The sequence below is a fragment of the Mustelus asterias genome, chromosome 1 (genome assembly GCF_964213995.1).
Source record: "Mustelus asterias chromosome 1, sMusAst1.hap1.1, whole genome shotgun sequence".
Classification (NCBI taxonomy): Eukaryota; Metazoa; Chordata; class Chondrichthyes; order Carcharhiniformes; family Triakidae; genus Mustelus; species Mustelus asterias.
Window position 1 is genome coordinate 130547307 of NC_135801.1, and position 13528 is coordinate 130560834.

Below are 13528 nucleotides of genomic sequence, written 5' to 3' on the forward strand. Positions count from 1 at the left end.
CGACGACACGAAGGTTGGTGGGGTTGTGGATAGTCTGGAGGGATGTCAGAAGTTACAGAGGGACATAGATAGGATGCAAGACTGGGCGGAGAAGTGGCAGGTGGACTTCAACCCAGATAAATGCGTAGTGGTCCATTTTGGCAGGTCAAATGGGATGAAGGAGTACAATATAAAGGGAAAGACTCTTAGTACTGTAGAAGATCAGAAGGACCTTGGGGTCCGGGTCCATAGGACTCTAAAATCGGCCCCGCAGGTGGTGGAGGTGGTTAAGAAGGCGTATGGTGTGCTGGCCTTTATCAATCGAGAGATTGAGGTTAGGAGTCCGGGGATAATGATGCAGCTATATAAGACCCTCGTCAGACCCCACTTGGAGTACTGTGCTCAGTTCTGGTCGCCTCATTACAGGAGGGATGTGGAAAAGATTGAAAGGGTGCAGAGGAGATTTACAAGGATGTTGCCTGGATTGAGTGGCATGCCTTATGAGGATAGGCTGAGGGAGCTCGGTCTTTTCTCCTTGGAGAGACGTAGGATGAGAGGAGACCTAATAGAGGTGTATAAGATGTTGAGAGGCATAGATCGGGTGGACGCTCAGAGACTTTTTCCCAGGGTGGAAATGGTTGCTACGAGAGGACACAGGTTTAAGGTGCTGGGGGGTAGGTACAGGGGAGATGTTAGGGGGAAGTTTTTCACACACACGGTGGTGGGCGAGTGGAATCGGCTGCCGTCAGTGGTGGTGGAGGCAAACTCAATAGGGTCTTTTAAGAGACTCCTGGATGAGTACATGGGACTATCGGTAGGCCTAGAAGGTAGGGATATGTTCGGCACAACTTGTGGGGCCAAAGGGCCTGTTTTGTGCTGTAGTTTTTCCATGTTTCTAAAATGTTTACTTGGAGGCGCAGGGAACAAGATTGATAAACCTTTAGTGAAATTAAAAAAACAGGTGAGGAGAAAGAGAAAATGAAACATCCTGAAAGCAGGATAATAAACTGTCAGAAAGCAACATGTAGATTGAAGAACAAGGAGAGAGAGAGAGGCAGAAAGAGATCAGCATAGTTAAGAGGAAGAGAGAAAGAAAGAGAAGACAGCTGGGGAGCAAGTTATAAAGCCAGAGTGTGAAAAAGCAGCTGGAGGTTGGGCAGGGAGAGCATGAGAGATGTAAAGAAAACTGCATCGTAATAGATACAGGTAGCGACAAGCAACAGGAGCTAGGGAAAGAAAACAGACAGGAGGAACAAACAAGTTATAAGAACTGGGGAGGGGGAAGAAAAGAACACAATCTTTGTAGTATGGGAGAACAAAAACAGTTGGGGATAAAACATACAGTTGAGGAAAGAGGATGATTTGAGAGAGCGAGCAAACATTCAGAACAACTTGTGAAGAGATAATCAAAACAGTTGAAAGCAGGGAAGAGCAGATTAAGAGGAGGGGGAAAATGAGTTCATAATTGAGGTGGGGAAGGAGAAAGCTTTAACAGAAAAATTGTCGAAAAAACATTTAAGAAAAACAAGAACTGAGATGGAGAAATTAATTGAGTAAATAATCACGGTGGCACGTGGTTAGCACTGCTGCCTCAAGAGTCCCAGGGACCTGAGTTCGATTCCTGGTTTGGGTCACAGTGTGGAGTTTGCACGTTCTCCCTGTGTCTGCGTGAGTTTCCTCCAGGTGCTCCAGTTTCCTCCCACAGTCCAAAAGACATCTGGTTAGGTGCATTGGCCATACTAAATTCTCCCTCTGCACCCAAACAGGTGCCGGAGTGTGGCAACTGGGGGATTTTCACAGTAACTTCATTGCAGTGTTAATGTAAGTCTACTTGTGACACTAATAAATAAACTTTAAACTTTATTTCAATATCAGGCTCAAATGTTGGAGAAATGTTATAGAATGGGAGAGAATCTTGCAAGAGCTGTCTAGTGGGGGTAAAAAGGAAGAGAGAAAGTTCTGAACATATATATAAAATGGTGAGCCACAGAGAGAAGGAAGTATATTATAAACAGCCAAGTAGGGGGAACTGGAGAAGGAAAAACAACTATTTAGAGAGGTGAAATAAACACTAGCTGGAGAGACTAAAACAAAAGCTGGAAATCTGAAATAGAAACAGAAATTTTGGTAACAGTTATCAGATCAGGCAGCATCTGTGGGGAGATGACCTTTCATCAGAACTGGATTGACTAGTAGGATAGAGATTAGAGATGTATGCAACCGGAAATAAAAACTGTCAACAGAAAATCATACAGTGAGAAAAATGAAAAGCGAAATGATATAGGATCATAAAGAAAAACTCACCAGAATGTGGGATATTTTAAAACTAGGTTGACCGGAGAGGGATAATTTAATTAAAAGTGTCTACTAGGGCGGAAGGGCGAGGAGAAAGGTGGGGGGAAGAGGAGAAAAAAACATTTGGACTTGTATCAAAATACAACCAACAAATTATGGCAAAAGATGGTGATCTTAAATTTCTGCAAGGTTTTTCTGATATTTCTGGTGTAATTTGGCTAATGGTACCCAACTAAGGATCAAGAAATTGCAGATGCTAATCCACAAGGTCCTACGCTATTCAAAAAAAAGTTGAAAGTGGGAAAAAGTATGAAAAAGCAGGTGGCGGTTGGGGGAAATTATTCAAAACCTCTCAAAGGCAAGAATGATTTAATAGAGAACATGGGGAGAAGATATGGAAGTTGGCCCTGCAACACCCCCCCGCCCCCCCGAAACTGGTTATGCCCTCATCAAATTAATTGTCATGATGAGTTTCTGCTAATGGTGCCAGTTCGCAGACCTTTGAAGGGGCTCTTATAATAAAACATATTTAATACAAGGAAGCTAATATAATAGCTTATTTTTTTGAATGTATGAAGAACCTAACTACTGTGCACCAGTGAAGTTAAATGGTTCTGCATAGCTCATTTTTAGTTACTTAAAATTGGGTATCTTTGGTGCTGAACTAAACATTGATTTATTTTTGTGATAAGCCTATTTCCAGCTGTATTAATACTACATTATATTCCATTTTAAATATATCAAATAACATTTTCAATACAAATTAAAAAAATACTTTTAACAATGTATTGGTTTTTGGAAGCTTCTATTTTTGACAATATACAAGTGAGTTTATGAATGAAATTTGAGCAACAAAAAGAAAGTTACTTCTGAAAACCAGTGAAATCTTTTCACATTGCCCTTGTCCCACGTGTTCAGTGTTGGGCACATTTTATGCAGGAAAATTGAATTTGTTATTTTTGATTAATGCATTGTAAAACATTTTGTTTCAGGCTTCCTATGGAAGTTCAAGTCCAGGTATGTGCTGATCTACTTCACTTCCATTCCTGATCCTAGTGGGAAATCGATTTCAAGGTGTTTGGGTGCGACCTTTTGCTACATAATATGGTTTTTGATTGTTGTTTTTTAAAAAGTGATTTAGAATAAGCCATTCACACTGTTACTGGTTTTAACTTGCAAAGTAGGAATGAAACAGGGTTTGATCATATGCTGTAACAAATATATTACAATTGAAGATCATGCCTAGATCGTTAAATGTGTTTGTGAACTGGTGTTCTTGTGAGCAATTATATTTTGATTTTATTCCTCAGCAAAGTCTTTTTTGCAATGACAAAAACAAATTCTAGATCTCATCAAATTAAGAATGATTGTTATTGTTCAGCTTTTGAAACCCTTTCAGTTTTTTGGTAGCATTGTGAAGGATGTGCAGTTCTTGCTTTAACATTTGAACATTCACTTTAATCCATTAACCCACAGGCATTTGTTACCTTTCATTAACTCACTTGATGTCTGGACTGCTCAGAAATTAGGACACTTACAACAAATTGGTGGGATAAGAATTAGAGTAAAGATATTAATATTTAATATCTGAAAATGTAGTGTAACAATGGCAACCTCTCTTTCAGGCAAAGCAACTCTTAAGCTTTTTATTAAATTTCTTGGCTGTGGCATTTAATCAGCATGTATACTGATTGCCTCTTGCAAATCTGAAAAATTTAAGATACTGTTCAACGTATGAGGGAGGAACAAGAAGAGATGCTAAGTTAATTCACAAGAAGTTGAGGCAAGTGATGCTTAGGTTTATTATAAGATTTTCGTTTGAGATGCTAATTAGACTTCATAGTAGCAGAACATTGACTGCAGATACACTTGAGGTTGATAGGTTTGTTATGTTTGTGCCCATTCGTAATGTCCCATCCAGTGCAAGTATAGTTACAATTTGAATCAGGCTGCATGTACATGATGGAGACAATGGTGTCACCCATGACACTCACATCCCACAAAATAATAAAAAAGAACTTCAGAGATGTGTCTTCCCTGTGTTAGTTAATATTCAATGCGTATGTTTCTTAAATAAATTGAGCATAGTATATTTTTAGGTACCCAATTCCCTGGTACAATAGTTTTTTCCAAATCCTTTTTATTATGTTACCCAAGCTAAATCAAAAGTACAGAAAATTGATTTAATGGTCAAAGAACCCTCTAAGGTTAACGCAAGTAACATAAAATTAAGGTACTGTAGAATCTTTTTCATTGGAAAACTAAAAATGGGCTAGCACGAGTCCAGTATGTTTATTGAGTAAAAGGTTCAGTGCTGCTGCTACTGTCCACATATTGTACATGTCCCAAAATGAACTTTAATGGCCATCTACCATTCAAGAAATGTATTGCTTTTGTTTACGTATGTTTTTGCACCATTGCATGAACAGAGTATGTGTATGTAGGAAGGAAATTCAGTTCTTGCGTAAGTGAAAATTAAGATGGGATGCTGGATTTAGACACTATAAGCAGTTTTGAGGTTTGACATTTCCTTAACACACTCTGCTGATTTGTATATCATTTTTGTTTTAAAAAATGCTTATTCAAACTTGTTTGCATGAAATAGTTTATTTGGATCAGATGCATTTTTATGGGAAGCATTCCGATCACACCTGCAACCTGTAGAACTTAATTCGTACTGCAGGTTTGTTTGATTTCATGTTCTCTCTAAATTAAAGTAGGTGTTTGAGTTGTATAATAGGCCTGGAGCTTTGCTGAATGTTTGGAAATTCAAACCAAACTTCACTTTACACCCTGTTGCTATGTAGTCATTCCTGTTCTTTCTGGCTTCCAAAACCTTTAAGCTGTTAGCATCTGCACGGTTGGGGTAACAGCAGCAGGCAAGACAATAAGTATGTAAAATGTTCTTTTTATAATTATTATGATCTCTACCCCTAACTTTTTTTAAGCCCTGTATACCATTATAGTTTTCTATGCTGGTACAAATTCAACTGTGGAAAACCATAAGCCATAATGCTAGGCTTGATGATGGAATGATGACTTCTTGTTTCCTTACTCATTCTTTGAGAGAATCAGTGTCCTGAAGATGGGTCTTCATAATTTGCCATTCAAGATCAAGCACCGGGTCATAACCTTTTTGAAACTGGAATGATAAATATCCCTACATTTGAGTGGAACTCTTGCTTTGATCTATTGATTGAAGTATCTGATCACTCCGATTCTTCCATAGTTTTTATGACCATTTTAATGTTCTGACTTGGATCCTTGGGTGAGGTAGAGCAGGTTTGCTATCCAATTCACTTTTTTTATTTGCCTTTTAGAATGTGTTGCTCAGCCTTATAGATAGCTATGTTAATCCCCTGCCCTGGTTTTAATCCAGAGATTTCTCCTATTGAACCATTGGAAAATCCATTATTTGTATGTTTTTTTCTTTGCCATTTTCAGACTGTAAAGATGGAGGGGGATATATTTTTTAATTATCTTCAGGTCTTCCCTTTTCCTTTCTCTCTCAACCTCCTTTCATGCTTTCCTTATTATGTCAACAATGAAGACATTTAAAGGAGTTCTGTTGAGGGGGAGGAGCTAATCTGAATTTAATTCTTTCTAACTTTATGGGAGCTCATTTTATCTTCTGGAAGTGGATGGCTAATTTGGGAATTGAAATTTTTGGTGAGGATTGGGAAGCCACATACATGGCATTTGTTTGAATTATCCCCAAGGAATGCCAGAAAGCTCATTTCAAAATTGACATTGCATTTCGCGTCAATCAAAGATTCAAGGGGGGTTTTGATGAGATTGGCATACATTCATTCTTAAATTTCCTGGGTATGTTCCATTGTTTGTGACTTTTGGGTTATGATTTTGTTATAATTCAAAGCTATATTTGGATCAGATTAGACGCAAATCCGTTCGTTATTGTTGGAGTCAACTGACTTCAATGGATTACTTTATGAAGATGACATTTGAACTGCCAGAAAGAGGGGAAGGTATTGACTTGCTAACAGCTCTGTACTGTGTTTTACTCCTCTGGCATTAGACAGTCTGAATTTAGAAGTCTGCTTGAGTTGAGCAGTATTAGAATCATGAAATGATACCATACAGAGGCCATTCAATCCATCCTGCATGTGCCAATTGATGGGAATATTTGAGGTTTACTCAAATTCAGTTGCTACTGACCTTTCTTGCCCCATTCCCTCCTTTTTTTTCCTTTTGATGCTTCTTTATGGTGTTCAGTCTCAGGATTTTTCATTTTCTCCTAATTATGTTAACTTTTTTTGATTTATTCATTTGGGTATGTTGAATTTTCTTTTGCATGCTTAAGCATTCATTTATCCCTTCTCGCTCTTCTCTCTACTTCTGCCTTTGAATTATGCCACTGTTTACTTAATTATATATTCTTTGTGTAGGAAAGATCTTTTAAAGTACATTTTGGCACTCCATATTTAATATCAAACAGGTTATACATTTTTTTAACATTAACTGATATCTGGATCCATCTAATTCAAATCAATTAGGCATATAGTTGCTTAGTATAAGTTAGCACGATACCCACTTTTGAAGTGATTAATATACTAGAACAAAAATGTAAAAATATATCACAGATATAGTATGTTCATTTGATTGTTTTTACTTTGTAGTTGGCTCATTGTCTTCTGAGGATCATGATTTCGACCCTACAGCAGAAATGCTAGTGCATGATTATGATGATGAGCGAACACTTGAAGAAGAGGAAATGTTAGAGGGAGGGAAGAATTTCACATCTGAAATTGAAGATTTGGAAAGGGTATCTAAAGTTTTTTCTTAAAGTAAACTAAGCTTAAATTCAAACTGTTGAAACAGTGCTATTTAATGTAACAAAATTGATCAATAGTTTTTCTACTTTAAGATCAAGGTTAATGTTGTAGGAGTGCTTTCCTACGATTTGGGGTCAACAATGTGTGTAAGACAACTGTTGGTCCTCTTGGGTAGCATCACATAGAGTTTTCATAAAATAATTTGTCTTTTTTGCTACACACTGTTGCCTTCATACAAAGCTAATAATTTTGTTATGCTTTAAGTAAAGGAGAAGGAAAGACGAAGAGAGTATCATTAGAAGAATAATTCAACACTTTCTACTGATTCAGCTTTCTCAGAGTGCAAGCTCTCTTACAAATGGTGGAACATGGGCCAGTTCTTCTTGACATGTCAGCGGAGTGACTATGGATTTGATTAGATCATTGATTTTAATTATGAGGCAAATTGCATTTAAAAACTGATGGGAAGTAAAATGTCCAGTTTCTTTCAAGTTGTGGATCGGAGAGTACTTTGTACAGAATTCCTCCTAAGTTTAACATTGAGATATATTTCCCATAGGAAGTATTAACCTTGTTGTGCAGGATGAGGGCCGAAGTGCTCACTGAGGAGAGGGAGAATCAGAGATCCAGTCACCCTGGGCTAAATGTATGCACTGCCTGTTGGCAAGCTAGAAAATGTTTGGAACTGATCTTCAGGTTGTCCTTTTGGCAAAGCAAAGTACTGAGAGTTATGAATGGGGGACAAAAAAGAGAAAGCAGATTAACTTCATGTTTGTAAGAAATTAGATGGTCTGTCACGAACCAGAATGAAGCAATACACATTAAAATATGATGATCCCTAATGCTCAAATTTCAAGCAGTTTTCCAATGGGAATGTTTGTGATTGTATTAAAATTTATTTTTAAAGATTCAGTGGAATATGAAATAAATGCCTAAATTTCCTATATTGCTGGAGTCAATGAGTTTACCAATACACTATGAATTGTAGGTTTGCAGTTGTATTTATATATGAACTGTACTGCGGCGGACAGGTACTGAGCCAGAGGTCAAATGCTTCCTCGAAAGAGGAAAGAAAATATAAACCCAGTGGGCATGGAACCATGGGATCCAACTCTGAAATTGATTATTAGGTGTAGTCTTTAGTGCCTCTGGAAGAAAATAAAGTTAGTAGCTAGACTTGCTCAAAGTTAGGCACCAAGTATTACATTTGTAAGAATACATATTTGAACTTTAAACAGTTTTATTTTAAAATTCCTATCTCTGCTCAGTCCATTAGCTTAGAGCCTTTCTATATTCAATTCTGAGCTTAACTTCCTTCTCCACAGCTAAACCCACCACTGAAGATTTTTTTCAACTCTGATAGTTTTTCCACTTACTGCTGGAACTCTCATCTACCCCTTACCTATCGCGTTGATAAATGTGAGTTAGTGTACAAGTTCCTTATGCACTAAAACACGCAAAATGCAACATACTCTAATGTACTTTAATCATCCCCCTATTTGCTAAGCTTTGCCTGTTCCCTTTTTATTAGCAAAATGACCTTGAGGTGCTATGTTTGCTGTGAAGTATCTGTATGAAGTTAGTACACCCCCCCCCCCCCCCCCATCTGCAAGTCATAAAATAAGAACAAAAATAGGAACCATAGTATGCCATATAACTTATCAAGCTTGCTTCACTATTCAGTGAGGCCATTGCTGAACTTCCAAATCAACTCCAATTTCCCATCCTACCATTTGATTCCTTTGGTACTCAGAAGGTTTTTAAGTTTAAGTTTATTCATTAGTGTCACAAGTAGGCTTACATCAACACTTCAATTAAATTACTGTGCAAATCCCTGAGTCACCACACTCTAGTACCTGTTCAGGTACACTGAGGGAGAATTTAGCATGGCCAGTGCACCTAACCAGCACGTCTTTTGGACTGTGGGAGGAAATCAGAGCACACTGAGAAAACCCACGCAGACACGGGTAGAACGTGCAGACTCCACACTGACAGTGAGCCAAGCCAGAAATCAAACCTGGGTCCCTGGTGTTGTGAAGTAGTAGTGCTAACCGCTGTGCCACCTTGAAAAATGTTTCAATCCCAGCCTCAAATGCACACAGGGTTGTGGATTCTCAATCAATAAAGAATCTTCTCCAAAATGGTTGGCCATATTGGACCATTTTAGCTTCTTTGCAACCTCCTTGCAGCTTACTTTCCCATCTAGCTCTTTATCACCAGCAAAGGTGGATATATTACTCATCCCCTCATCTAGATTGTAAATATCTGAAGCCCAAACACTCCACCTATTGACATCTTCCATCCTGAAAATTGCTGGTTTATACCTACTGTTTTCTGTCCCTTTAACCAATTGATGTTAATATGTTACTCACAATGGCATAACCTTGAACTTCGTATAACAGCCTCTTGTGTGGCACCATCCACTGGTTTTTTCCTTCTCTTGCCTCCCTTCTGTCCTGCTAATTACATCCTCAAAAAAACTGACAGATTTGCAGAATGTAACTCCCCTTTCATAAGTGTTGACTCAACCTATTGTGATTTTTCAAGTGCCCTATTACCACATCCTTCATAATAGATTGCAGCATTTTCCCTACTACCGGTTATGAAGTTAACTGGGCTATCATTCCTTGTTTTTGCTGTCTCTCCATTGTTGAACAATGAGTTTACATTTACTACCATCAAATTGCTTCAAGTTTCTCGCTCTTGATTCTTTACAATTTCCAATGCTTTGTATCTCCTACTACGAAACTAGATACAAAAGATTTGTTTAGCATTTCTGCCATTTCTTTATTCCCTATTTAAATTTCTTTTGTCTTTGACCTTAAATAACTCAACTTGAATTTTACTGATTTCTTCCTTTTTGCATACTTGCAAAAGCTTTTGCAATTTGTTTGTATATTTGCTGGTCTACTTCATACTATTTTCTCCTTCTTAATCAATTTCTTCATTAACCTTTGCTGAATTTTAAATCCCTTTAGCCTTCAGCTTGCTACTGTTCTTGGCAATGTTTTTGAATTTCAATCTAATACTATCACTGACTTCTCTGGTTAACCATGGCTGTAGCACTTTCCCAGCAGAGGTTTTATTCCTCAAGGGAGTGTATATTAGTTGAGAATTATGAATTATTTACTTAAATATTTGCCATTGGTCATCTCCTGTCATCTTTTAAGTTAATTTCCCAGTGTGAATCCACCAACTTGCCCGTCATTACTTTTTAAATTAACTTTTAAGTTTAAGATCCTGATTTCGGACTTAGTCCAAAGATGTGCGGGTTAGGTTGATTGGCCAGGTTAAAAATTGCCCCTTAGAGTCCTGGGATGCGTAGGTTAGAGGGATTAGCGGGTAAATATGTGGGGGTAGGGCCTGGGTGGGATTGTGGTCGGTGCAGACTCGATGGGCCGAATGGCCTCCTTCTGCACTGTAGGGTTTCTATGATTTCTATGATTTCTTAACCTCATCACACTCAAACGTATTATGAAATGCCATCATACTATGATCACTCTTCCCCAGGTGATCCTTTATTATTAATTAACCCTGTTTCATTCCAGAACCTAAATCTAAAATTACGTGTTCTCTGGTTGGTTCCTCAGCATACTGCTCAATGCGCTCCATGACCCTGTCCGCCATACTGCTTTTGCCAATTTAGTTTGCCCAGTCGACATGAAAATTTAAATCACCCATGATTATTATATTCCCCTTATTACATGCTCCTCTAATATCCTAATTTATCCTTGGCCTAAAACTATAATTAGTGTTAGGGGCTTGCTCCCACCAGTGTTAGCAGTTTTTGTGCTTACCCCTCCTCACTCTTCTCTTTTGGCTCACTTAATCCTGACCATAACACCATTTAAATGTCCCTTCGGACATACTGTAGCCTACGAAATTATTTCCTTAGTACCCTTTCCATTCCTGTTTCACTCCTGCCCTATATTCTTTGTCAATCACCTATAACACATTAAAATTCTTCTCTGCACATCAATGCTATAGAAATACAAGTTTTTTGGATTGTGCCTCTTGCTCTGTCAATATCTAATTTATATAATAAATTCTAATTAATTTGCTTAATTGTTGAACAGTGATTTTTATTTTTATTTTGTTCATTGGGTATGGGTGATGCTAGCCAACTTATTCATTGGATGTGGGGGGTGCCAGCAAGTCGGCCTTTATTTTCTGATAGTGTTATTGGGGAGGGAGTTCCAGAATGTTTGACTCAGCAATGAATAAGTAATAACAAAATAAGGCCAAGTCAGAATGCTATGTGACATAGAGAGAAGGTTTTAGCTGATAGTGTTCCCGTGATATTGCTGTTCTAGGTTTTCTGAATAATAGAGGCGGGGAGCTGGGAGGTGTTGCTGAAGTGTGTTCAATCTATTGAAAGATTTTTTACTGAAAATCCCATCACGTTAAGACTTTAAATTTCAGTTATTTGTGCTCAACAGGAGAGCAACATGCCTCTTGATGATTTGCTGGCACTTTATGGATATGAACCTCCTGTAATAGAAAATGAAAATCCAGGGAGTTCACCAAGTGAGCTCGCTGATGAACTTCCTGACATGACTCTTGATAAGGCAAGTAGTAAAGCCCATCTTTTTGCAGCAATTTATGCAAATTATCATGAAAAAATCTTATTTAAAATGTGCACCATGAATTATGTCTAATAAATAAAATTCCTTTTTATCTGAACAGGAGGAAATAGCAAAGGACCTACTTTCAGGTGATGATGAAGAAACACAATCTTCTGCTGATGACTTGACCCCATCTGTCACTTCTCATGAAACAACAGATTTATTTCCCCGACACTTAAGATGTAAGTTTATGGATTAGAAGCAAAAGTAGCTTGATCAAAAACCTTGGGACCAGAGTGGAATTTTAAAAATTTGTGCTAAAATACACTTCATTCCACTCGGTAAGTTTTGGGGTGCAGTAAAAAACAAGAAAAGGTTAAATTGCAAAAGAAGATGTAACCTCTGAATGGATAAGCTAAGAAAACTAATCTTTATTTCTCTTTCGTCCAGCTAAGCATGTAATATTCACTTTATATAATTGCAAGGTATTTTAAAAGTATTAAGTAAATTCAGTATGAATTTCATCGCATACAAAATTATCTTAAACCTGTGAGCAACCGTTTGCAAAAATAACTTGTCTAATCTTATAATCTGCTGGCCAGTCACACTGGCTAGATGTAAAACCAGTTGATATCTTCCAGTTTATCATCTATCACACACGTTACATAATGAACTACTGAGGTTAAACCTTTATTCCCAGCAATTCTATTTTTAGTTTTTAGCTGACAGTGGGTACCACACCAGTTCAATACTCGCAATGTACCTTCACTTCCAAATCACTGCATATGTACTCTTGAGATACATGATTCTGAATTGTCTGGGCAACCATATCTGATGTGTGATGCTTGTTAGCGAATGTGAGTGTCATCTCAGTAATTGTGGAAGGTGGCTTTTGGATGGTCTGTCCTTTGAGACGGTAAAGGAAATTTGAGTGCATTAATTCAATCATTTCTGATCTTGAATATGCTACCAGTATATTTTTCAAAGTTATATTCATCAGAGGAAATGATTCTGTGTTGGAATGGAATATTTTTCTACTTTATGCACCTGTATTAGCACTGAGTTAAAGCAAAGCTGTCTGCACTGCCACGTCTTTAACCTCCGATGTATCTCTAGTACTACACCAGAATGATACTTCACAAAGCAACTATCCTGATGGGCTCTCTAAGATTTTAGTTCAGTGGCAGTTAGTAAATGCATTTCTGCTTTTCAGTGTGTAGTTGCACCCACAAAGAATTGTATAACATAATTTCAGTGAAACCATTGTATCTGTTGACAGAGAATCTCATTTTGTCTGTGTGGATGGTATTGAAAGCTTAAGTCTCACTGAAGAAGTGTTGCAGCCCAGAGTTGTCAGTTTACAGTCCATCTAGTATTGTAAAGTTTATCTTGTAGAAGTTGCAGTGTTGACTGAAGTATGTGGGAGCTTGCATTGCAACCATTAAAAGCAAGAACAATATGTACGGTTCCTTGACATCATGGGCTATAATTGAGATATTTTCTTTTTAAGCAAATGAAAGACTTCACAAACTTATTTTGAAGTTTCAGTTTCTCTAAACACATAATTCAGAAATAATCCTGTTGGATCAATGAATTGAAGTACTATGTTTTGCGAGCTGACATGATCATATAAACAGCATCTGTACCAGAATACATCACTGAAATTGGAGATCTTCTGTTTCCTTGATTGATTTGTGTATTAGGCTAGACTGTGATCACTTGTGGAAAGTTAATTATTTCCATCTTCTATTAATTTGTGATAACTTGCGGGAAGAAAAGATCATGTACGTACACATGTTAAATGATTCACAGTCTGTGCATTTACTAAATATGAGAATTTTTATCTGTGAATTGAATTGCAGCTTCTGTAGTTAGTTCTATGTGCATTATAGCTGT

At 37.6% G+C, this 13528-nt stretch overlaps 1 protein-coding gene across 3 annotated transcripts in view; it reads left to right on the top strand.

Moving 5' to 3' along the window:
* The window catches only part of LOC144497507 (mesoderm induction early response protein 3-like), a 50162-nt gene that overhangs the window by 7446 nt on the left and 29188 nt on the right, over nucleotides 1-13528 (top strand). Inside the window, exons 2-5 of one of the 3 annotated variants that reach the window (XM_078218889.1) lie at nucleotides 3267-3291; nucleotides 6912-7057; nucleotides 11507-11635; nucleotides 11754-11874. In XM_078218889.1, the coding sequence (XP_078075015.1) occupies nucleotides 3267-3291; nucleotides 6912-7057; nucleotides 11507-11635; nucleotides 11754-11874 (421 nt within the window). Of the gene's footprint in view, nucleotides 1-3266; nucleotides 3357-6911; nucleotides 7058-8392; nucleotides 8487-11506; nucleotides 11636-11753; nucleotides 11875-13528 lie in introns of those variants that run through there. The other 2 variants (XM_078218898.1, XM_078218906.1) reach the window with 2 other exon arrangements.